This window comes from Microcaecilia unicolor, chromosome 8 (genome assembly GCF_901765095.1).
Source record: "Microcaecilia unicolor chromosome 8, aMicUni1.1, whole genome shotgun sequence".
Classification (NCBI taxonomy): domain Eukaryota; kingdom Metazoa; phylum Chordata; class Amphibia; order Gymnophiona; family Siphonopidae; genus Microcaecilia; species Microcaecilia unicolor.
This window is the reverse complement of record NC_044038.1, coordinates 143639792-143664572: the sequence shown is the minus strand read 5'-3', so window position 1 is coordinate 143664572 and position 24781 is coordinate 143639792. Positions and strand designations below refer to the sequence as shown.

Here is a 24781-nt window from a genome sequence, read left to right as displayed (position 1 = left end):
CCACTGGATTCTTGCCATCTGAAGTACTTGACCTGGAAGGTCATTTTCTTGGTGGCAGTTACTTTGGCTCGTAGGGTCAGTGAGCTTCAAGTCTTGGTAGCCCATGCTCCTTATACCAAATTTCATCAAAACAGAGTAGTCCTCCGCACGCACCCTAAGTTCCTGCCGAAGGTGGTGTCGGAGTTCCATCTGAACCAGTCAATTGTCTTGCCAACATTCTTTCCCCGTCCTCATACCCGCCCTGCTGAACGTCAGTTGCACACATTGGACTGCAAGAGAGCATTGGCCTTCTACCTGGAGCAGACGAGCCCCCACAGACAGTCCGCCCAAATGTTTGTTTCTTTTGACCCCAATAGGAAGGGGGTTGCTGTCGGAAAATGCACCATCTCCAATTGGCTAGCAGATTGCATTTCCTTCACTTATGCCCAAGCTGGGCTGACTCTTGAGGGTCATGTCACGGCTCATAGTGTTAGAGCCATGGCAGCGTCAGTGGCCCACTTGAAGTCAGCCACTATTGAAGAGATTTGCAAGGCTGCGACGTGGTCATCAGTCCACACATTCACATCTCAGCAGGATACCCAACGCAACAGTTGGTTTGGGCAGTCAGTGCTGCAGAATCTGTTCGGGGTTTAGAATCCAACTTCATCCTCCTAGGCCCAGATTTATTCTGTTCAGGCTGCACTCTCAGTTAGTTGTTCTTCGTAGGTCAATTTTTGTTTTGTCCTCGCCATTGTGAGGCCCAATTGACCCTGTTTGTTGTTTTGAGTGAGCCTTGGAGCTAGGGATACACCAGTCGTGAGAACAAGCAGCCTGCTTGTCCTCAGAGAAAGCAAAAGATACATACCTGTAGCAGGTATTCTCCGAGGACAGCAGGCTGATTGTTCTCACCAACCCTTCCTCCTCCCCTTTGGAGTTGTTACTTTCTTACTTTCTTTGCTTTTCATTTAACTGAGCGGGAGCGGTCGCGCATGGGCGGGAAGATGGCCACACATGCGCAGTGGGCGTGCTCCACGCGCGGGACCTCCCGCGAGACTTTTTAGAGTTTGCTGTGAAACTCTTCCGGTTGGAGGGGCTGCCGTGGATGTCACCCAGTCGTGAGAACAATCAGCCTGCTGTCCTCGGAGAATACCTGCTACAGGTATGTATCTTTCGCTGTATCCTCATCAAACAGAATCACATGGTTTTTGGCATCTACCAGCAACTCTTCTCAGGAGTACCCCGACTGTAGGAACCAGCAGAGGCGTAGCCAGGTTTTGATCTCAGGGGGAGCAGACTTCTATAAAATAGGCGCTGGTTGGTATCAGCTAGACAACAGTGTCTGTGTTGTTGCTCAGGGGCTGTAGTAGGCACAAATTAATACAGGCTGTCTCTGCTGTGTCCTGCCTACAAGGAAACAGTAAGTTACATCAGGAGGCGGAACACTGAAGAGGTCCCTGGACTGGCCAGAGCAGGCAACTTGTCTTCTTAACTACAAAGTAAAAATATTCAAATCGTGACCATCACCTCAGGAATCACTATATATCACAAAACATTACCCAGCTCTCAGTATATTTCAACAGCTTCTTTAACATTAAAGGGGATTTATTGCATTATATAGGATCCTTCAGATTCCTCTGTCACCACCACACAGACTAATAACGTGAGCCAGGCACTTTTATGGTGGGCAGATATTCCTCATTTGATCCACAAAATTTAATTTGTTTAAATAAACTTTTTTCCATATTTTTATCTTTTACGTTTACTTTATATATATATTCAATACTAGCACTTAGCTTCAAATTGTAGCGTCGCTATAAATTCCTTCTTCTCATTTCAAAAACTTTAATACCATTGATCACTCATCTCAGAGATCTCAAACCACCGACATGAATTCACGTTTCGCAACTAGTGCTGTATCAAGGTGTATCTCCTCATAAAAGCCCAGAAACAATTCCCTGCTTTCTCTTCCATGGAAGTTCAGCTTCTGCCCTTTCTGTGTCCCCTCTCTCCCCCCCCCCCCCCCCCCCCCACACACACACACACTTTTTTCAGCACAACCCTACCTGGTCTCCTCATCTCCCCCTTTTCTAATATCTGCCCTCCTGGTGTCTCCATCTCTCCCTTTTTCTAATATTGCCCTGTGTCCCCATCTTCCCCCTTTTTCCAGCATTACCTCTTTCTCCCCATCTCACCTCTTCCTCCCCATTCCAGTAGTGCCCTCTCTGTGTCCCCATCTCCTTACCCCCCCTTTTTAGTAGTGCCCCTGTGTCCCTATCAGTGAACAGTGAAGAAAAATTAGCTCAACCTATAGAGTTTATAACTGCGGTTTCTACCGGCTATAATAATTTTTGAAGCTGTTTTAGTGAAATTCAATTGTTATTTCTTTTCTCCTCCAGCTTTTAAGGCACTGCCTATCCAACTGAAACTGCTTTAGACTTGTTACAGATGGACCAACAATAAAAAATTACAAGTTGGATGCAGTAGCTCATAAATTTGCTTGCTTTGTTTTGAGTGAACGAGAATGACAACCGCGCGGGGGAGTAGAAACGGATTAACCAAACTGCCTTCCTTGCTTACAACGGACTAGACTTAAATTAGAAGCCCATCTGCGCTAAACCGGATAAGACTATGACAGAACTCGAAATACGCTTCCCTACTTAATCCTTTCTGAATTTATCCCCTTCTCACCCTCATTATACATTCTTCCTTAATCAACAACACACTATCCCAATATACTCCCCCTCCCATTCCCTACCTCTACCATCCTTCCTTTCTTACCCATCTTACTTACCCACATCTAATTGTCCACCTCTTTATACAATATATTACAGCTGTTATCCATTCTATGTTATCTTGTAAAACTGTTATATTATGTAAGCCGCATTGAGCCTGCTAATAAGTGGGAAAGAGTGGGGTATAAGTGTTATAAATAAATACATACGCAGAGTTCCACTCCTGTCTATTAAACCTTCTTGGGCAGCTTTCTCCCTTCTCCAGCCCCCCCCCCCCCCCTTTACATGTTTCGTCCGTGATTTTCATTGCCCTCCTGCGCGAGTCTTGCACCTACTCCAAGTCCTGTCTCTTCCGCCCGCTCTCGCCCATCCGCGTGGTCACTCATTTTTAAAGCTCTGAGGCGTTCTCCCTCCGACACCGGCGATTCACAAAGCCAGCCTTCTGCCAGCGTCGGGGCCTCTCCTCAGGTGCGTCCCGCCTCCTCTAATGCAACTTCCTGTCTTCCGCAGAGGTGGGAGGCGTCTGAGGGAGAGGCCCCGATGCTGGCAGGCTGGCTATGTGAATCGCCGGTGTCGGAGGGAGAACGCCTCAGGGCTTTAAAAATGAGCGACTACGCGGCTGGGCGAGACCGGGCGGAAAAGGCAGGATTCGGAGTAGGTGCAAGACTCGCGTGGGAGGAGGGAGAAGGTAGAGAAAGCCATTGGCACTGCAGGCATTTGGCACTTAGGTGCCATCTCTTCCAAAAATCTGTTTGGGGAAGCGACCACTCCCCCTGCGCCCCATCTAGCTATGCCACTGGGAACCGGTTCCCAGAGAAGCTACAAGCAGCTCAAGACTACCTCTACTTCAAGAAGCAGGTGAAAGCCTGGCTCTTCTCCCAAGTCTTTTAAGGCTGTTGTAACTTACTGACCATGGCATCTCTTCCAGAGATGTAGGGGTAGTAGAACTAGAGGACATGAATGGAGGTTTCAAGGAGGTAGACTTAGGAGTAACATCAGGAAATACTGTTTCACAGAGAGGATAGTGGACACCTGGAACACCCTTCCACAAGAGGTGGTAGAGTCAAAAATGGTGAGTGAATTTTAAGAAATGCATGGGATAGACACAGAAGGATGCCTACATAGAAAGAGGATAGAAGCACAACATGGCTGATAAGGTATCTTGACAAGAGTAGTGGGAACTGAGGCTGATGCCAGACAAATGTCTGTGTCCTGTAAATGGCAAAAGACAGGTGAAGCTTCGACAACTCCAGTATTATAGATCACTTTATTATCAAATGGTGTGAGTGAGGTTGCTGTGCAGCTCAGGGGGGGAGGGGAAGACATCTTGACTGGCAAGTTGAATACTGTCAGCAATACTTGAGGATGATATGTGGTTATAACCAAGACTCCATCATGTTTGACTGCCTATATGGTTGGGATAGTGGAGGGAGACTTTTTGGCTGGTCCTGGACTTCTGTCAACCTCGTCCTGGTGCATTATGGGACCTGCAGCACTGATTTCAATGAATTGAATCATGGACTACAAATACTGCACTACATTGGGGTGTAAATTTAAAATTAGAACCGGCCAAAATGTCTCCCTCCTGGAATGAGTAATTTGGCAGCCCTACTACTACTAATAATCATTTCCATAGCACTACTAGACACTGGAATGGGTAAACTTGGCAGCTGTACTCAAGGGCGTACTGACAGTAATTGGGGCTGCCTGGCCACTGCCCACCATCCCACCACTGCACTGCTGCCCCCTCCCGCACACTACAGCCGTCCCTGACCACCACAGTTGCTGCCACAATCCCACACACCCTGAGCCAAATTGGGTCCTCCCTGGTCCTACCTTGAAGGTGCCAGGTGGTCTAGTGGTTTCTTCAGGGGCAGGAAAGAACCCCACTCTTTCCTGCCTGCTATGGCTACTTTGCCCGGCATTACCGTGTTTCAAAATGGCTGCTGAGACTTACCATGGTAGTCTCACGGGTCTCAGCAGTCATTTTTAAAACACAGTGGCGGCACCAAGCACAGTAGTGGCCATGAAAAAGTGGGATTCTTTCCTGCCCCCGCAGAGGCCACCAGACCACCAGGGCCCTTCAACAAAGGACTGGGGAGGGCTGCAATGTGTGGCGGTGGACATCCAGGTAGAGCCTCTGGGCCCTCAGGTACTGCCCCTAGCTCTACTACTACTAATCATTTCTATAGCACTAGAAGGCAGCACTGTACAAGTTATATGCAGGCACTTTCTCTGACTCGCAATCTAAGTTTTTTACCTGGTGCACCAGAATCAAAGTCCACTACACTAACCATTAGGCTACTCCTCCAGCCTAGCTCTGACTAGTCCACTGCCTATATGTCGCAACTGCACTTCTCTCTTCTGCTGCTTATTAAGAAGTGTTACTGTATTGTGCTAGAAGCTGATTATTAAGGTATTTCATTTGCATCATGCTGACATTGTATCATATTGCTATAATATCAGTGCTCTACTGTGGTGTTTTAATGTGTACACTGCTAACATTATATTTTATCACTGCTATTACTAGGATTTAATTTGCCTAGCTTCAAATTTACCCCTCTTTTCTTGTTCTGTATTATGCTAAACGTTGGTCAGTTTGCTATTTTGCTGTTACTACAATGTAAGTTTGTTATGTCAAGCTATACCTGATATATAGATATACATACACCACTTTCAGTGAATCTTTTCATAAAGTCAGTTAATCAATTTTTATTAGTTAATACATAAGAGGTAAATAGCGATGTGCTCCAAGAACCTGTACTCGAAGTAATGCTTTTTATCATGTATATTTATTTGGATTTAGCTCACACCTGGTTCAGTAGTAGCTCCAGGTGAGTTACATTCAGATTAAATTAGGTATGCCCCTGTGGAGGGCATACAATAAGTTTATACGTGAGGCAATGGAAAGTTAAGCGACTTGCCCAAAATCACAAGGAGCAGCAGCAGGGTTTCCACTAGGCATCCCTGGCTGTCAGCCCAGTGCTCTAATTTCTAGGCTAGGGAGAAATGACAGGAGTAAATCTGCAGACTTCACAAAATTATTCAAATTTGTTAATGCACAAGCAGATTTTGAGGAACTGCAAAAGTAATTGGAAAGACTAAGGAACTGTACATCTTCTAAAACATGAAAAGGAACGGCTCATTTCATGACAAGGGAATATAGCAGTTTAACACTGACAATGGCATTCATAATGAAGACAGCTTCAACAGCTCTTGTATCCAATGATTCTATATCGATAGCTCTGTACAAACCACGCTGAAGCTAAGAAAGCAAATCAGAGAATGTGATTTTCACAAGCTTCACAGTAAAAGCAAGATAAAATGAAAATACATTTACAATCTTATTGTAGAGACTTGCAAGCATTCACCACCTTTTCTGTGAAGACAATGCATTGGTTTTTAACATAGGCTGCAGCAACCATGGTCTTGATCATTGGGAGCTGCCTGATGAGGCTCGATAAAGAGGTTGTTAAACTGCTTAGGAGAATGTGTGAGAGGATGTGTTCCTCAGAGGCTATTTAGTCTAATACATTTACTACCCCTGAACTCTAGAAAAATCTGTAACATTTGCACATCCAAATCAGGTTACATACATAATTTATTGGAATAATGGTGCTAATTGGCTCGTTATTAGTTCTGATTGGCATTAAAATTTACATGCAAAAGTTTATGCAGCTGGATCCACATGTAAATTTTATACATGGACCCAAAAAGGGGGCATGGCCATGGGAAGATCAGGTTCCTTTAATTTACCCATGTTATAGATTAAGAAGGATCCACAACTATTTTAAGCGTCGGATTTACACCAAGGTTTTGTTGGTGCAAACAATCCCACTGAAATGTAGCTGTGGTTCCTGGTGCTACATGTTATCCTGTAAATGGCGCCTAACTTTTCACATCTTTCATAGAATAGCACTAAGAATTAAGTGCAATTTTTTTCGGTGTTTAAAAACCTGTGGGATAATTCCAAAACCCTCCAAAAATAAACTGGGACAAAGACTGACAGAAAGTAATTTGGGAATTCAGTGTGCAATGGCAAAGCAAGATCAACCCTACTGTTATAGTCAACATCTTTGCAGGAAAATATAGAGAGTGGAGGAGTGGCCTAGTGGTTAGGGTGGTGGACTTTGGTCCTGGGGAACTGAGTTCAATTCCCAGTTCAAGCACAGGCAGCTCCTTGTGACTCTGGGCAAGTCACTTAACCCTCCATTGCCCCATATAAACCACATTGAGCCTGCCATGAATGGGAAAGTGCAGGGTACAAATGTAAAAAAAAAAATTGCAGTTCTGAGAGGTCATGATTGAGAACACAAGCATATATGCAATTTATTTACTTATTTGTTTGAGTTTGGCTCAAGCCTTTTCACTACTAGCTCAAGAAAAGTTACATTCAGGTAGGTATATCCCTAACCTTGCAGGTCTCACAATTTAAGTTTGCACCTGAGACATTAGTGGTAAATCAGAAACTTGAACCTACAACTTTTGAGCAAGGTAAAAAGATCTTTAACACTGAAAAGAGATCAGAAATGAAGCTGCTAAGTAGTAAATTTAAAACAAATTGAAGAAAATATTTCTTCACTCAATATGTAACTAAACTCTGGAACTCGTTGCCAGAAAATGTGGTAAAAGTAGTTAGCTTAGTGGAGTTTAAAAAAGGTTTGGCTATCTTCCTAAAAGTCCATAAGCCATTATTAAGTTGGACTTGAGAAAATCCAATGCTTATTTCTAGGATAAGCAGTATAAAATGTACTGTTTTGGGATCTTGCCAGGCACTTGTGACCTGTATTGGCCATTGTTGGAAACAGGATACTGGGCTTGATGGACCTTTGGTCTGTCCTAGTATGGCACCACTTATGTTCTTAAATGTACAGACAAAAATGGTCTGTAACTGACAGGTGGGGAATTTGAAAAAAGATAATGCAGAGACAGCCACTCAGATTACAAGCTTCCAGAAGATCAAAAATGAGATATTGCAATGAAGCTGTGATGGCACCTGCAAGCCTTTCAAGACCTTAAGAAATTGTATAGATCTGAGTGCAGGGCAACAGAGATGGAGGAGATCCTAAATAATATGTGTTTGGTGTATTGTGTTTTATAGCACCTATACAGTTTACCCTTTGAATATTTCAATTGCTTCTTTGTATTCCACTGCAAACCATGCATAGGCAGAATAGAAATTTAAGTACATAGACAGATGATGAAATTTAATTGTGGACAAGTACAAAGAGATGCAATTGGGAAAAACAATCCTAATTATAGGTACATGATGCCATGTTCCAAATTAGGAGTCACCACCCAAGAAAAGGATTGTAGGAGTGTTTCCCTGGATCTCACCCTTGGTACAGTTAAGGCTTGAATACAGCATGAACCATTTTTTGTGAAGCGCTATGGATTCTGCAGCCTGAGACCTGGCTACAATATGAACCACCTTTTCTTTAAACAATATGGATTCTGTAACCTGAGGCCTGGCTACAACCTGAATTATCTTTCTGCAAGAAAAACAATATGAATTCCGCATTTCTTCCTGGCAGCAGTGTGCTAGTGATTTCATTCAAGGTCATGTTATTTACTCATTCTTTTTCTCATTTATCTCCTGGGAAGTTGTTTACGAGAGAGCTTCACAGAGATGATGTGAACCGTGGAGGGGAGTTTGTCACTACGAGACTACTACTGATAAGATGTTCTTGCTGGAAGCCCACCAGCCTCTCATTGTCATGACCATATGTAACCTACTGGACAGAGGTACACGGTTCAGAATTGGTCCTTGATTGTCACACTGGACTTGGGAGAAGAAAAGAAAGGAACAAAGGAGATGAGAAGAAAATTTTCATGGTATATTAAGCTCTCTAGGAGGAGGGAGACTGAATTGCTTAAACACCTGTGAGCTGTATTGCTGTGCTGAGCGCAGGCTTCCTACAGACTGAGTAAGCAGTGGCTTTGCAGAACAGGGACCTCAGACTAAAACCTGACAAGTGGCTTGCAGGGGGGAATTCTGTTAAGCCCTGAAAAGGAACCAAGTTTACACCCCATCTGGAGCTGTCACTGCTGACCACCGATGGGCCGATGATCAGAAGCAAATGCAGGCGCTAGAATACTAGCGCCTGCGTTTCCTACTGCCCCATGATCAGAGCCCCCGAGCACATGAAACAATGCGCTCACAGGCTCTGAATGCAAATGTATGCAAAACAGGGCTAAACCTATTCATCCCCAATGATCAGCGACCAGCTCGCCAAAGATTGGCTCTCTGGCCACGGCAAACCCTACGGCAGCTTGGAGCTGGCATTAGGGTTTGCAGACCATTAAGGAGGAATGGTGTGCCCTGTCAACCATGCATTTGCATACTAGCAGGCCCCCATTCCCCCCCCCCCCCCCCCCCCACAATGCAGCAGCCCTGGCAGGAACCCTGAGCTGGCCCAACCGACCCCAACCCCCAGCAACAGGGGGCTGAATGTCCTGTGGACTTCCAGTTCTTCCCCCCCCCGACAGGTTCAGGGGGCCTGGAGATCCGGTGGGTCTCCAGCCCCCCTCCCCCAACATTCCTCAGATGTCCCTGGTGGCCAAGTGGGCTGCTGGTGAACCCCTCCCTACCTGGTGGTCTAGCAGCCCTTCCCCACCCCCTACCTTAAGTTGGAGGAGGGAAGTGGCCTCCCTCCTCTTCCATCAGTGCCACCCGCAAAATTGTGAACCTGTTGGGGGGGGGGGGGGTTAGCTGGACCTCCAGTCCCCTGTTTCTGGGGGGAGGAATCAGCTTGGCTCAGGGTTCCTGCCAGGGCTGTTGAAAATGGGTCGAGAGGGGCGGGGGGAGTCTTACAAAGATGACCTAGAAGTAAAAAGATCTGTATCCTTTAAGCCATCCAATGCACCTGCTAGATCATTTAATGATGGAGGGATTATTATATGGGAAAATTAGGTTCTTACCTTGATAATTTTCTTTCCTTTAGTCACAGTAGATGAATCCATTAACTAATGGGTTGTATCCGCCTACCATCAGATGGAGATAGAGAACACTGAAAGCACATGGTGTTCCTGGATGCCCACCCCTCTCTGCCTTCAGTATATGAAATTTCCAAAGCAGAGTGAATAAGAAAGGCAAAAAAACAAACTTTCCTCACAAAGAACAAACGCCCCTGAACCGGAGCAATAACCAAACAAAGGAGGGACGTTATCAACCTCCTGCAATAAAAACAGTATGTAGAAACTCTGATAACTTGTCTTCAAGTATGCCTGATGAAGCACAATGTCTGTATGCAATATCTGTACAAAAACTAAAGTCAGAAGGGGAGGGATCATGGATTCATCTGCTATGACTAAAGGAAAGAAAATTATCAAGGTAAGAACCTAATTTTCCCTTCCTTGTCATCCACAGCAGATGAATCCATTAACTGATGGGATGTAGCAAAGCACTCCCTAAGTAGGGTGGGAACAGGCAACTCTGCGAGCAAGCACCTGCGCTCCAAAATGCGCATCCTGCAGCGCTACCACATCCAGCCGGTAATGCCGCATAAAGGAGAGCTGAGAAGCCCAGGTAGCTGCAAGACACATCTCTTGTAGAGAAAGGACACCCGTTTCAGCCCATGAAGAGGACATCGCCCTCGTGGAATGCACTTTAAACGCTTCAGGTGGAGACCGACCTGAAAGCAGAAAAAATGACTTCCTTAAGCCAATGGGCCATAGAGGCTTTAGATGCCGGAAACCCACATCATGAACCTGCCAAAAGAACAAATAGATGGTCAGAATTCCTGAACTAATTTGACATCTGTAGATACTGCAACAGAGCCCTGTGGACATCCAAAAGGCGCCACTGCCCAAAGGATTCCAGAAAGTCCTCCTTACGAAGGGAAGGCAGAAAAATGGGTTGGTTAAGGTGAAAAGCTGAAACCACCTTAGGCAGGCACTGTTCGGACGGTTACACCGGACTCCGAGAACCATAGAAAAGGATCCCGGCAGGAAAGAGCCTGCAGTTCAGACACTCTTTGTGTCGACATCATTGCCACTAAAAAGACTATCTTGAGAGTCACATCCTTCTCAGAAGCACGGTTAAGTTGCTCAAAAGGAGATCGCCGGAGCGCTTTCAATACGAGCCCCCGTTTCCAAGATGGACAAGGTGACCGTAAGGGAGGATGGAGATGTAGCGCCCCTCTGAGAAACCGGGCAACATCCGAATGAGCAGCTAGGGACAAGCCGGAGACTTTCCCCAGGAAACAAGCCAACGCCGCTACTTGAACTCGAAGGGAATTGTAAGCCAGGCCCTTCTGTAAGCCGTCCTGTAAAAAGTCCAACAATTGTGAGGCAGAAGCTAGAGTCGGAGTGATAGACTTCTTAGCACACCACGCCTCAAAGCTGCGCCAGATCCGTGCATAGGCCGCAGGGGAGGACCGCGTGCAAGCCTGAAAGAGGGTGGCAGTGACCTTGTTAGAATAGCCCTTGTCTCTCAATTGCGCCCTTTCAAGAGCTAGGCTTTAAGACCAAAGCGGCAGGGATCTTCCATAGCCAACGGACCTTGATGAAACAAGTTCGGGACTAGAGGCAGAGGAAACGGAACCTCCACCAGCATTCGCCTGAGGTCCGCGTCCCACGGACGCCTTGGCCAATCCAGGGCGATGAGAATCACCAATCTTGGTGCAGGCAAATCCGAAGCAGAACCCGACCCATCAAGGGCCACGGAGGGAACACGTACAGGAGGCCCGAAGACCAAGGTTGAGCCAGTGCATCCAACCCTGCAGCGCGAGGGTCTCTTCTTCTGCTGAACAAGTGAGGGACTTTGGCGTTTGCACTTGACGCCATGAGATGCAATCCTGGAATCCCTCATTTGGCACAAAACTGAAGAAAATCTTCCTCTGCAAGTTCCCATTCCGCCGGGTCAAATTGATGCCTGCTGAGGAAATCGGCTTGCACGTTGCTTTGACCAGCAATGTGAGCCACGGACAGCAGCTCCAGGTGGCGCTCGGCCCAGTCAAAAATCTCAGACGCCTCCGTGGCTAGAGCTCTGCACAGAGTGCCACCCTGACGATTGATGTAGGCCACCGCTGTCGTGTTGTCTGAAAGAACTTGGACTGGGAGTCCTGTGGAAGACCAGAAGAGTTTGGAATATCGCTTTCAGCTCCAAGCGATTGATGGACCATCCCGCTTCCACGGTTGTCGACTGACCCTAAGCATAGTGTCTCACGCAATGTGCTCCCCAGCCTTATAGGATGGCATCCGTTATCACCAGGCACCAAGAGGAGAAAGCCAGCGGCATCCCTCATCATAGCATGATGTCGGAGAGCCACCAATTCATGCTGTGCTGGGCCACAGGGAGCCACGGAAGCCTGTGTTGGTATTCCTGGGAAATCGGAGATCATTGCTTCAGCAGGGAAAGTTGCAGGGGTCTCATGTGTGCTCTCGCCTAAGGAACCACTTCTATGGTGGCCATCGTTGATCCCCGGAGCTGGACAAAGTCCCAAGCTCGATGGCGGGCCATCCGCAGGAGCAGTCAGACCTGATTCTGAAGCTTGAGTCGCCTGTTGTTGGGGAGAAAGACAAACCCCGAGGCCGTGTCGAACCAAATACTCGAGAGACTGAGAGGGGGTCAGGTGACTTTTGGGCATATTGACCACCCAGCCCAGAGTCTGAAGAAATGTTATAACTCTGTTTGTGGCAAGTCAGCTTTCGTTCGCCGAATCCGCCCTGATGAGCCAGTCGTCGAGATAAGGGTGAACTTTGATACCCTCTCACCTGAGAAAGGTGGCCACCACTACCATCACCTTGGAAAAGTTGGGAGGTGCTGATGCCAAGCCAAAGGCAAGGTGCGAAACTGGAAATGTCGGCTCAACACCACAAACCGCAGGAACTGCTGATACGGGGGCCAGATAGGAATATGCAAATACGCTTCCTTGAGGTCTAGAGACGTGAGAAACTCCCCTGGCTGTACCGCCGCAATGATGGAGCGCAGGGTTTCCATGCGGAAGAGTCACACTTTAAGTCGAGGATCGGTCTGAAAGACCTGCCTTTTCGAGGCACCACAAAATAAATGGTGTAGCGGCTGCAGCCGCGTTCGGAGGGAGGAACCGGAACCACCGCTCCGAGCTTCAGTAGTGACTGCAAGGTCTCCTCGACCGCTGCCCGTCTGACGGCAGTGCCGCATCGGGATTCCAAAAACGCGTCTCCCACTGGGGCAGCAAATTCTAGTCGGTAACCTTCTCTGATCAGGTCCAGGACCCACTGATCCGAAGTAATCTTGGTCCACTCCTCGAGAAAGAGGGAGAGACGACCCCCTACTGCGGGAACCGATAAGTGGACTGGTGCCCCATCATTGTGGAGGACGCCCCTGAACTCCTGGACGTTGCCCGGATGCCTCTGCTGGAGTTCCTCTGCTGGAAACGGGTACATTGACCAAACCCTGCAGAGTGCCCCGGGCGATACCTGCAAGCTTCGTGAAAACATGGCCTGGAAAAGAAGGACTTTTGGAAGAAGGCCTCGGCCTATCCTCAGGCAACCGTTGGGACTTAAGAGTCCCCTAGGTCCTTAACAATCTTCTTCAAATCCTCCCCAAATAAAAGGAGGCCCCGAAAGGGTAACCTCACCAGCCTTTGTTTAGAGGCTATGTCAGCCGCCCAATGTCGGAGCCAAAAAGGCGGCGGGCAGCTACTGCCACAGACATCTGCTTAGCCAAAGCTCTGACCAGATCATAAAGGGCATCAGCCAAAAAACACAGGGCAGACTCCATAAGCCGGCCGACCTCAGCGAGGGAACCCGCTCCATCGGCGAGCTGCTCAACCGCCTGCTGCAAACAGGAAAGGCAGGCCCTGGCTGCAAAGGAACTGCAAATAGCCGCCTGTAAGGTAAGCCCCGAGATTTCAAAGGACCGTTTCAGCATGGATTCCAGCCACCAGTCCTGCATATCTTTCAAAGCAACCCCTCCCTCCACCGGGAGAGTAGTCTTTTTAGTCACAGCCATGACTAAAGCATCCACTTTAGACATCCCAAAGAGGGCCAACTGACTTTCACTCAGAGGGTAAAGGTGACACATAGCCCTTGCCACCTTCAAGGGACCCTCAGGGTCAGACCATTGAGCTGAAATAAGTTCTTGAATGGAAGCATGCACGGGAAAAGCCCGAGAAGGCTTCTTAGTACTAGCCATCCTAGGATTAATAGAAGAGGCAGCGCCCTCGTCAGGATCTTCAATAAAAGGCCTGTAAGGCATCAGAAATGAGAGCTGGCAGCTCGTCACGGTGGAAAATCCAAACCGCTTTAGGGTCATCCAACTCCTGTGGCAACCAGCCACCCTCATCTGGATCATCAGTCCGTGAGGGCCTGCCAGGCCCCTCAGACTCCCCGAAACTAGACCACGGGGGAGAACAGGGTGAAGAGTACCCCTCTGACGGGGTATTCACTCGACTATGCTTAGCGCAGCCAAAAGCTCAGGGGAAGAAATAAAATCTCCAGCAGACGCTGGGCTATCAAGAACTGGAGGCAACCCAGTCCAACAGGAATTGTCAGGAGCCTCAGGCAGTGCTCTTTTTAACATAAAAGCCTTATGCGCCAGCAGCACAAATTCAGGGGAGAAAAACTCACCCTGTACATCTGCCCCCACATTGGGGGAAGCGGAGGCAATAGCTCCTCTAGAAACCTCGAAATGAGGCGTCCCCCTGCACTCGGACTCCTCCACAACCTCGAGGGTCGAGTCACACGGCGCCTCCAAGATGGCGGCTGCTGCCAACTCCATCGGGCGGAAAGAATCACCGTCCGCTATGCTCGTGCCAGCATTAGCATCTAGGCAGCATGTGCTGCCAAGCCCCAATGCTGATCTGCATTTCCAACAGTGGGAGCAGCGCTTAACTCCTTCAGCAGCCATCAAATACAGAAAACAAAATGGCACCTTCGCACCCAAACTTACCCCGCACAGAGCGCTGTCAGTGGGAACCTCCCCAGAGGAACTGGGCACCACTCTCACCTCAGGAGACCGAGTCAAACGAGCTTCGGTCAAGCTGCATCGAACCAGCTCAGGAGAAAGCCTCTTTTTTTTTTTTTAAACTGTGAGGAAAGTTAGAGGCAGGCAGTCACAGAGGAACTCCGGGAGGAGGTGGAATGGGGTAAGGCAGGGACAGGGAAAACCAAGTATGCCTTTAAAGTGGGCACCACCAGCCACAACACCCCCCGCTCTACTGGCAAAGCACAGGAACCACCCCAGGCAGAAATTCAGGAGCTGAGAAAGCGACATCCACACCTGCTGGGAGATATACTGAAGGCAGTATCTCAACCTGCTGGTAGGCGGATACAACCCATCAGTTAATGGATTCATCTGCTGTGGATGACAAGGAAAAGTTTGATTCCCGCTAGCCCTGGGGATGGGGAGTGAATTTTCTCCGGCCTTGGAAAACCAGGTAGAAATGGTTGGATATTTTGTACTATAAATGTGAGGCAATTTTATACAATTTCGAAAGGGGTGACATTATTGGATTTCTTAATGTTTAAAAATATTTTATGTTGATAGGGAATTCTTATTATTTTTCTTCTTTACTGAAATGTTTGTTCAGTGCTTTGGAGTGGCAGAAAAGGATTTCTCAGGGAAACATGGGGCTGCTTGTTTCCACAAGGGTCTGTGTTGTGCTCAGGAGTGTTTTAATACTTTCGTAGGCAATCCATTAAAGGAATTAAACAATGAAGTGGTAACATTTGCAAATGAGGATATGAAATTATTCCACATAATATATCTTCATGACAAATACTACAGAGCACAATGATCAACACAAATCCATTACATTACAAATTGGCGAGGATTCTTCCAAAATAATATTAATTATTCTCTGGAATGACATAGAAAGTAGAACAACAAACAATACTACTAATGTTTTCTTGGTTTTGCTTTTTCTTTTTTTTAAATAAATAGCTGATTCTTTCCCTCATTCCGAAAGTATATGTAGTTTTTCTTGCTCTGCAATAAGTGGAAGAGTATATCTAGATGGTACACCATAACTCCAGCTGAAAGGAAGATCTGATGGGGTCTTTTACTAAAGTTTAGCTTGAGTTATCTGCAGAAGGAACATTTTATTCCTATGGGCCCTTCTGCAGATAACTCGAGATAAGCTTTAGTAAAAGACCCCCTTAATTAAGAGTGGAGGAGTAAGCTAATGGTTAGTGCGGTGAACTGAGATTCCAGAGCATCAGGTCCAATTCCATCTGCAGCTCCTTTGACCCTGAGCAAGTCATTTAACCCTCAATTGCCCTGGGTACAAAACTTTGATGTTCTGCCCTAGTGGACTCACAAAGTAGCTGCATATAATGTGTACAGCACTGTTTACATCCAGTAGCGCTACACAAATGCTAAGTAGTAATAGGTCATTTCACTGCAAATTGTTGGAGGCTCTTTAGTCCCCAGCTTTTTGCCCACAGACATCCTTCCTGAAAAGATCTCGCTATGAGTGCTGTAGAATATGGCTGTTGAGTGTCACACAATTGTCAGAAGTCGCTTGCTATAAGAAGGCAGAGGATGAAAGAACTATGCCTGATAAAGACATCTGAACAATGCAAATTCTTTTAAAATGCTCTAAGAAAATCAGTTAAATAGTTCTGTAAACCCTATTAGAAACACAACTGTGACAAGTGAGATCTGCACTCCTTTTGATAAAGATAAGAATATTTTTCATGTAAAATTGTTATTAGGCAGCTGAGTAAAGTCTTCATTTAATGCTCACGGAATTGTTTTGGTCAGCCGCTTGCCCTTGGGCCATGCCAGTGGCTGTGTATCATTTCAGTGCCTGAAGCTGAGGGGATGATAAGCTGAGATAAAATGGAAATAGTTCAAGCAATGACTATCAGCAACATAGAAAGAAGAAGCTGAAATAGCAGCAAAGATATACAGCAGTTATGCTAAATATTTATCAGACAAAATGTCAAAGCAAACACATCCCAGCCATCACTTTATTCTAGGACTTCAAAAAGATACAAAAACAGGAAAGCAGGCATGGGTTATTAAAATAAATTAAATATGTACAAATGTGTAGATCTTGATCTAGGGATATTATAAATGCTGAGGATTTTATGGAAGTATTAAAGAATGGCAACAAACCCTACTACACATGGAGTATGCAGAATAGAAACTTGCTGCAGGCACCATCGACAGACAGAATGGGGTGGGGTACTAACTTCAAAACTGAACCCTCACTTTTCTAAAATCCTCAGTCAGAGTGGATCAGCAGGAAAAAATGGAGCAGAAACAATGTGAAACTGTATTAACATCCAAATATAAAGTATACCTTGAGATTTCATCTCACTGTAAATATACAAGGTATTTAAGTCACCTATTGTCTCAACATGAGCCTTCACACTAATAAAGTAAAAGATGTACTCTGCAAAAACCATTGCAATTTAATTTTCTGGCTAAGTGATTCAAATAAACCTGCATTGCAGAAACAGATGAATTATATTATCATCTCATACCTGAATATCATTACCAGAACTTTCAATTGGCTCTATTAATATTTATTAAGACAAAATGTACCTAGCAGAATATTTTACACAAGGCCATGGAACACAAAGACCGATATGCTGACTTCAGGACTTGTCTAGAAAATGGTGTGTGGCAATGATAGGGAAGAGATAATTGTTTCTCATAAAAGTGTAAAGCTCCATCCATTTCACAATAAATGGAAATAATAAAAACCAACCAACCCATAGTGGCGGCAGAGGCAGCTGCAAATATATTCAGAAGAGTGGGTGTAGGTCTGGTGATACAGAACACTGAAGACGTGGGTCACTTGAAAGTAATTTAAAAGTTTCCTCTTTTATTTTCATTTCAAGAGATTCTAAGACAAAGTAAGGTTATGCTGTCCTTGCAGCTGGGCAGAGGTCAGAACGTGTGGTTCAATCATGCTCTGCTCCTCAGTGAAGAAGCTGTTCTCTTACGGCTAATCCTTGATTCTCCACTCCAAATTTCTCAGTGCTCCCACAAACTTATACAACTTATATCAGTCAGTATTATTCACAAGGGAAAAGTGTCAAAAGTTAAATCAGTGGGACTTTTTGGAAGAGCCAAATCCAGAAAACCCCATAACAGCTGCCATTTCATCATCATCTTCAAAGATCAAATCCTCCTCTGCCTTCCTCTTTTTCTCTTTCTGTTTTTCCTTCTTGTATGCTCTGGCTTTCTCTTCCTACAAAAAGAGAGCAAATTGATTCTAAATATATGCAGGAGTACAAGATAGTAACTAGGAGCTCATATTGGAGGGGGGGGTCTTTCACTAAGGTACGTTAGCATTTTTAGCTCATGCTAAAAAAAACCAGCTGCTGCTAAATGCTGAGACATCCATTATATTCCTATGGGCATCTAAGTGTTTAGCACCAGCTGATTTTTAGTGTGAGCTAAAAACACTAGCACACCTTAGTGAAAGACCCCCTTAATTGCTCCTGCAAGTAAAATTTTCAAATAAAGATTATCTTGGCGTTTGAGATGGTAAAATTATGTATCATACCTGATAATTTTCTTTCCATTAATCATAGCTGATCAATCCATAGACTGGTGGGTTGTGTCCATCTACCAGCAGGTGGAGATAGAGAGCAATCCTTTTGCCTCCCTATATGTGGTCATGTGCTGCCGGAAACTCCTCAGTATGTCGATATCCAAGCTCCATCCGCAGGACTCAGCACTTAGAGAATTACACCCACAAAGGGACATTCTGCCCAGCTCACCACCGCCGAAACGGGGGAGGGGAATTAACCCAGCTCATCCCCACACAAGTGGGGGAGGGAAATCCGTCCAGCTCATCCCCGCGGAGCGGGGGAGGGACACCACACCCGCCGATGCGGGGGGATCTGGCTTATCCTGCAACCGCGGGAGGAGCTGACTGACCCTAACACCGCCGAAGCGGGAGGGGTACAAAGCTGCCCTACTGCCGCACGAAGCGGGAGGGAGCGTCGGCAGAATTTAAGTCTCAATCCAGCCCCGTAAAACGGAGGGGAGAGGAATGCAGCAGCTCACTGTAACACAAATTCGTCTCAACTCTTGAAGAATTCATTGAAAAACTTGAACACGAAGTCCTCCTGAACAGGAACTGAAGACTAAACTTGAACCTGAAATGCAACCAGAATATAAACAGTACAGATATCTGGGAGGGGCTATGGATTGATCAGCTATGATTAATGGAAAGAAAATTATCAGGTATGATACATAATTTTACCTTCCATATCATCATGCTGATCAATCCATAGACTGGTGGGATGTACCGAAGCAGTACTCACCCAGGGCGGGACATTGAAATCCCTGACCGCAACACTGAAGCTCCAAACCGGGCCTCCGCCCGAGCAGCCACAGTCAAGCGGTAATGCCTGGAGAAGGTATGGGCCGAAGCCCAAGTTGCCGCCTTGCAAATCTCTTCCAAGGAGACGGACCCGGCCTCTGCCATCGAGGCCGCCTGAGCTCTAGTGGAGTGAGCCTTCAGCTGGATAGGCGGCACCTTCCCCGCGGCCACATAAGCCGCTGCAATGGCTTCCTTGACCCATCTTGCCACTGTAGGCTTAGCAGCCTGCAGACCCTTACGAGGACCTGCAAACAGGACAAACAGATGATCCGATTTCCGGAAATCATTGGTCACTTCCAAGTATCTGATGATGACACGTCTCACATCCAGATATTTGAGAGCAGAGTATTCCTCTGGGTAGTCCTCCCTACGAAAGGAAGGGAGACAGAGCTGCTGATTCACATGGAAGCGAGAAACAATCTTGGGCAGGAAGGAAGGCACTGTGTGAATAGTCACTCCTGCCTCAGTGAACTGCAGAAAAGGCTCTCGATATGAGAGCGCCTGGAGCTCGGAAACTCTTCTGGCTGAAGTGATAGCCACCAAAAAGACTGCTTTCAACGTCAGATCTTTCAGAGATGCCCTAGACAAGGGTTCAAAAGGCGGCTTCTGCAATGCTCTTAGCACCAGGTTGAGGTTCCACGCAGGCACCACTGAGTGCAGAGGAGGGCACAGGTGATTAACTCCCTTGAGAAAGCGCACCACATCTGGCTGCGAAGCCAGGGAAACACCCTTCAGGCGGCCCCTGAAGCAAGCCAGAGCCGCTACCTGGACTTTAAGGGAACTGAGCGACAGGCCTTTCTCCAGACCCTCTTGCAGGAACGCCAACACTGAAGAAACTGGAGCAGTGAAGGGAGAAAGTGAGCCTGCTTCACACCACGCTGCAAAGATACGCCAAACCCTGGCGTAAGCAGTAGAAGTAGAGCGCTTCCTCGCTCTCAGCATAGTGGCGATGACCTTGTCTGAGAAGCCCTTCTTTCTCAGACGCTGCCGCTCAATAGCCAGGCCGTAAGACCAAAGGGGGAGGGATCCTCCATCACCACGGGACCCTGATGTAACAGGCCCTGCTCCACTAGCAGCTGCAGAGGATCGTCGACTGAGAGCCTGATCAAGTCCGCATACCAGGGACGTCTGGGCCAATCCGGACCCACCAGGATTATCCGGCCCGGATGCTTTGCCACCCGGTCTAGCACCCTGCCCAACATGGGCCAGGGCGGGAACACATAGAGAAGCTCTTGTGTCGGCCACTGTTGGAGAAGAGCATCTACTCCCAGGGATCGAGGGTCCCGTCCTCTGCTGAAAAAGCGCGGCACTTGGCAACTGGCCGATGACGCCATCAGATCTAGGCTCGGCTGGCCCCAGCGCTTCGTGATGTCCAAGAACGCCTGAGCAGATAGCTGCCACTCTCCGGGCTCCAAGGTATGGCGACTGAGAAAGTCCGCCTTGACATTCATGACTCCGGCAATGTGAGCCGCTGACAGCTGTTCCAGGTTCGCTTCCGCCCACTGGCATAGATTCATGGCCTCCTTGGCTAGAGGGGCGCTCTTGGTACCTCCCTGGCGGTTGACATAGGCCACAGCCGTGGCATTGTCCGACAGGACCCGTACTGGCTTCAACGCCAGTACCGGGATGAACTCCAAAAGCGCCAACCGAATGGCTCTGAGTTCCAGGAGGTTGATAGACCACTTTGCCTCTGCAGGAGACCAGAGCCCCTGCGCTGTCCTTCCCAAGCAGTGGGCTCCCCAGCCCGACAAAGAGGCGTCCGTTGTGACGACAATCCACTCCGGGGTCACCAGAGGCATTCCCGCAGACAACTTGTCTGTCTGCATCCACCAGCTCAGCGCCCTGCGCACTGCTGGGTCCAAGGGAAGGCGCACAGCATAATCCTCCAACATCGGAGTCCAGCGCTGCAGCAGAGAGTGTTGTAGTGGTCTCATATGAGCCCTGGCCCAGGGCACTACTTCCATCGTGGCCGTCATAGAGCCCAACAGCTGCACATAGTCCCAAGCCCGAAGAGGAGAGGCTACTAGGAACTGGTCCACCTGAGCCTGAAGTTTGACAATCCGATTGTCTGGCAGGAACACTCTGCCCACTTGGGTGTCGAAACGAACTCCCAGATACTCCAGGGACTGAGTCGGGCGCAGCTGGCTCTTCTCCCAGTTGATGATCCATCCCAGGGAGCTCAAAAGAGCAACTACCCGGTCCACAGCTTTGCCGCACTCTGCATAAGAGGGGGCTCGGATCAACCAGTCGTCCAGATAAGGATGGACTTGTACTCCTTCCTTTCGCAGGAAGGCCGCGATGACCACCATTTCTTTGGAAAAGGTCCGCGGAGCAGTAGCCAACCCGAAAGGGAGGGCTCTGAACTGGAAGTGTCGTCCCAGGACTGCAAAACGCAGAAAGCGTTGATGAGGAGGCCAGATGGGAATATGCAGGTACGCTTCCTTGATGTCCAAGGAAGCCAAGAACTCTCCTGCCTTTACTGCCGCTATAACAGAGCGGAGAGTCTCCATGCGAAAGTGCCGCACTTTCAAGGCCCGATTGACCCCTTTGAGGTCGAGGATAGGCCGGACAGAACCTCCTTTGGTACCACAAAGTAAATGGAGTAACGTCCCTTGCCAATCTGATTTTCTGGCACCGGAACGACCGCACCCAGGCGGATCAGGTTGTCCAAGGTCTGCTGCACTGCCACAGCTTTGACCGGAGACTTGCAGGGAGAGAGTACAAACCCGTCTCTTAAGGGTCGGCAGAACTCTAGCTTGTAGCCGTCTCTGATGACTTCCAGCACCCAAGCGTCTGAAGTAACTTTGGTCCACTCGCCCAGAAACGAGGACAGCCGTCCTCCAATCTGCACTGGGCCATGGGCCATGGACCAAGACCCCGTCATTGGGTACGAGACCCTGGGGGAGGACCGGAGGGCGTACCTCCGGGACGGCGGTCTCTGCGAAAGGAATGCTGCTTGGGGGAGAAGTTCCTTTTGAAGGAAGAGGGGGCAGAGGAGCCCGACTTGCCCGGGCGGTACCGACGGGCTTCTTGAAACCGTCCTCTGGAGATCCCGGGGCGAGCACTGGCCCGAGCCCTGACCTCTGGTAACCTCTTGCCCTTAGACGTGCCGAGATCGGTCACGATTTTGTCCAGCTCGACCCCAAAGAGCAGCTTGCCTTTAAAAGGCAACTTAGCCAGGCGGGACTTAGAGGCATGGTCCGCAGACCAATGTTTCAGCCAAAGCCAGCGCCGCGCAGAGACTGTCTGAGCCATGCCTTTAGCCGAGGCTCTCAAGACATCATACAGTAAGTCTGCCAAATAAGCCAAGCCCGATTCCAGGGCCGGCCAGTCAGCCCTCAAGGAAGGATCCGAGGGGGAAGCCCGCTGCACCAACGTCAGGCACGCCCTGGCCACATAGGAGCCGCAAACTGAGGCCTGCAAACTTAAGGCAGCCGCCTCGAAGGACGACCTTAAAGCCGCTTCCAATCTTCTGTCTTGGGCGTCCTTTAGTGCCGTGCCACCTTCCACCGGCAACGCCGTTTTCTTAGTCACCGCAGTGATTAAAGAATCCACGGTAGGCCAAACAAAGGCCTCACGCTCACTTTCAGGCAAAGGATAGAGGCGGGACATAGCCCTAGCCACTTTGAGGCTCGCTTCTGGGACATCCCATTGAGCCGAAATTAAGGTGTGCATGGCATCATGCACGTGGAAGGTTCTAGGCGGGCGCTTCGTCCCCAGCATAATGGCGGAGCCAACAGGGGCTGAGGGAGAGACGTCCTCCGGAGAGGAAATCTTCAAAATGCTCATGGCCTGCATTAACAGGTTGGGCAAATCCTCTGAGCGAAAGATCCGTGCTGCAGAGGGGTCATCCGCTCCATCCGAGCGGGAATCCGTCTCCTCCAAGGAATCCCCAAAGGACCGTTGGGAGAACTCAGATACGCTGCCCTCATCTACATCAGAGGAAACAGCGTCCTCTAAGGCCTGGGCATCCACCCGAGGGCGTTTACTTCCGGGGGCCTCAACCCCTTTATTGGACAAGGGAGAAGGGGCAGCGGTTTGCATAAGAAAGGCCTGATGCAGCAGCAAAATAAACTCGGGGGAGAAACCCCCCAGACTGTGCACTTCAGCAGCTTGGGCCACAGCCCTAGACGCACCCTCAACCGGCGCTCGCAAGAGCGGGGGAGAACCATGCTGCGCATCCAAGATGGCGTCCGGCGCGACACTCCGCGAAGGAGCCGCGCGGGAAGAACAGCACTTAACTTTAGCCGCTTTTTTGCCGTCGCCCAAATCAAGGGCGGCCATGGCATGAACGTCTCCCAGCTCAAGGGCGGCCCAAGAAGAAGCCGTCCGAGCAGAGTGGCCGGCCAAGATGGCGGAGGCGAGCAGCGGGGGATGGGCGTTTATGGCGGGAAAAACCGCCGCGCCGGAGGAAGACCCGGGACACTGACCGGCCTCCAAACTGACACCCAACAAGGGCGAATCAGATTTTAAAACCCCCGCATCCCCGCTAGAAGCGCACACGCGGTCCGGGGAGCGATTCTTCGCGCCCTCGCCCTCCGACGCCATAGGCCACGTGGAGATCAATCGGGGAACCCCCTGCCCGCTATAAAAAGGTAAAAATTACCTGCTTCTCGCTCCGAGCTGTAACGACCTGGTGTCCCAGTGAGTAGCTGCAATAAACGTTTAAATAAACGTCGAAATAAACGCCCTTAAAGACGTTCAAAATTTTTTTTTTTTTTAACGGAGCCAGCGGGAGGGGGGAGAAAAGGAGGGACCTGGCGCCACCAGGTTTGCACTTGCTCAAGAAGAGCCCTCAACCCCAGGCACTCAACAAAACCTAAAAATTAGGCTTGGAGGCCTAGCCAGAGCTGCTGCTGTGTGTGACCACCACCTGCTGAGATAGAGAACATACTGAGGAGTTTCCGGCAGCACATGACCACATATAGGGAGGCAAAAGTTTGCTCTCTATCTCCACCTGCTGGTAGATGGACACAACCCACCAGTCTATGGATTGATCAGCATGATGATATGGAAATTGTCCTTCTATTCTTCAAAATGCCATCTTAAGATCGTCAAGTGTAACCAAAAGAAATTCAAAAGTAGGAAAACTACAAAACCACAGTATAACTACTTCCTACTCAAATAATATTGGGGATCCTCACCTGTATGGTTGAAACACAGGAATCAATGTCCAATGTGCTTCCAAGACATAATAGCTTTCCTATAAATCAAAACCCTGCAAGTGGTCAAAATTCAGTCCAAATAAATTCTTGTCCCTGTGCTGCCAGTGTTGGAACATAATCTTTATGAGTTTATAAGGAAGTACTGAACCCTGATGCACTGATAGTAAACAATCGGCACTGGGTTGGGGATACAAGGGCAGCTTCCATGCTAGCCTTCAACTGAACAAGAACACAGAATTCAAATAAGTCCTTTTTAAAAAAAGACTTTCTCAATATTGAGTCATATTAGAGACCATGTTGCAGGGTACTGATTATGATTGCCAACCATAATCTTTATTATTTGAGTGGGAAGTAATTAATACTGTGATCGTACAATCTTCAGCTAGCTTAAAATTCTCCACTGTAAGCTGAACATAAATAACAGAAATTCCTATTCTTAAAATGCAAGGTATTTTATTAGTCAGTCAGGTGTAAAATGAATAGCTCAGTGCACAGTACTTGTTCGAGCCCTACTAATTACAATCAAACTTACAATGAGGAGTGCTCCTGGCTCCTGATGGAATAACTCATGTCCCCCACATCACTACCCTGTTCCCTGAGCATATAACAAATCTGAGAGAGCCTTCCT

The 24781-nt window shown here is 48.1% G+C and overlaps 1 protein-coding gene across 2 annotated transcripts in view; it reads right to left on the bottom strand.

The window, feature by feature from the left end:
* Nucleotides 1-16585: 16585 nt before the first annotated feature.
* ZMAT2 (zinc finger matrin-type 2) overlaps nucleotides 16586-24781 on the bottom strand; it is a 52634-nt gene continuing 44438 nt past the window's right edge. For both annotated transcript variants that reach the window (XM_030212685.1, XM_030212686.1), the window contains exon 6: nucleotides 16586-17845. In XM_030212685.1, the coding sequence (XP_030068545.1) occupies nucleotides 17702-17845 (144 nt within the window). In that variant the 3' untranslated portion in view covers nucleotides 16586-17701. The remainder of the gene's footprint in view (nucleotides 17846-24781) is intronic.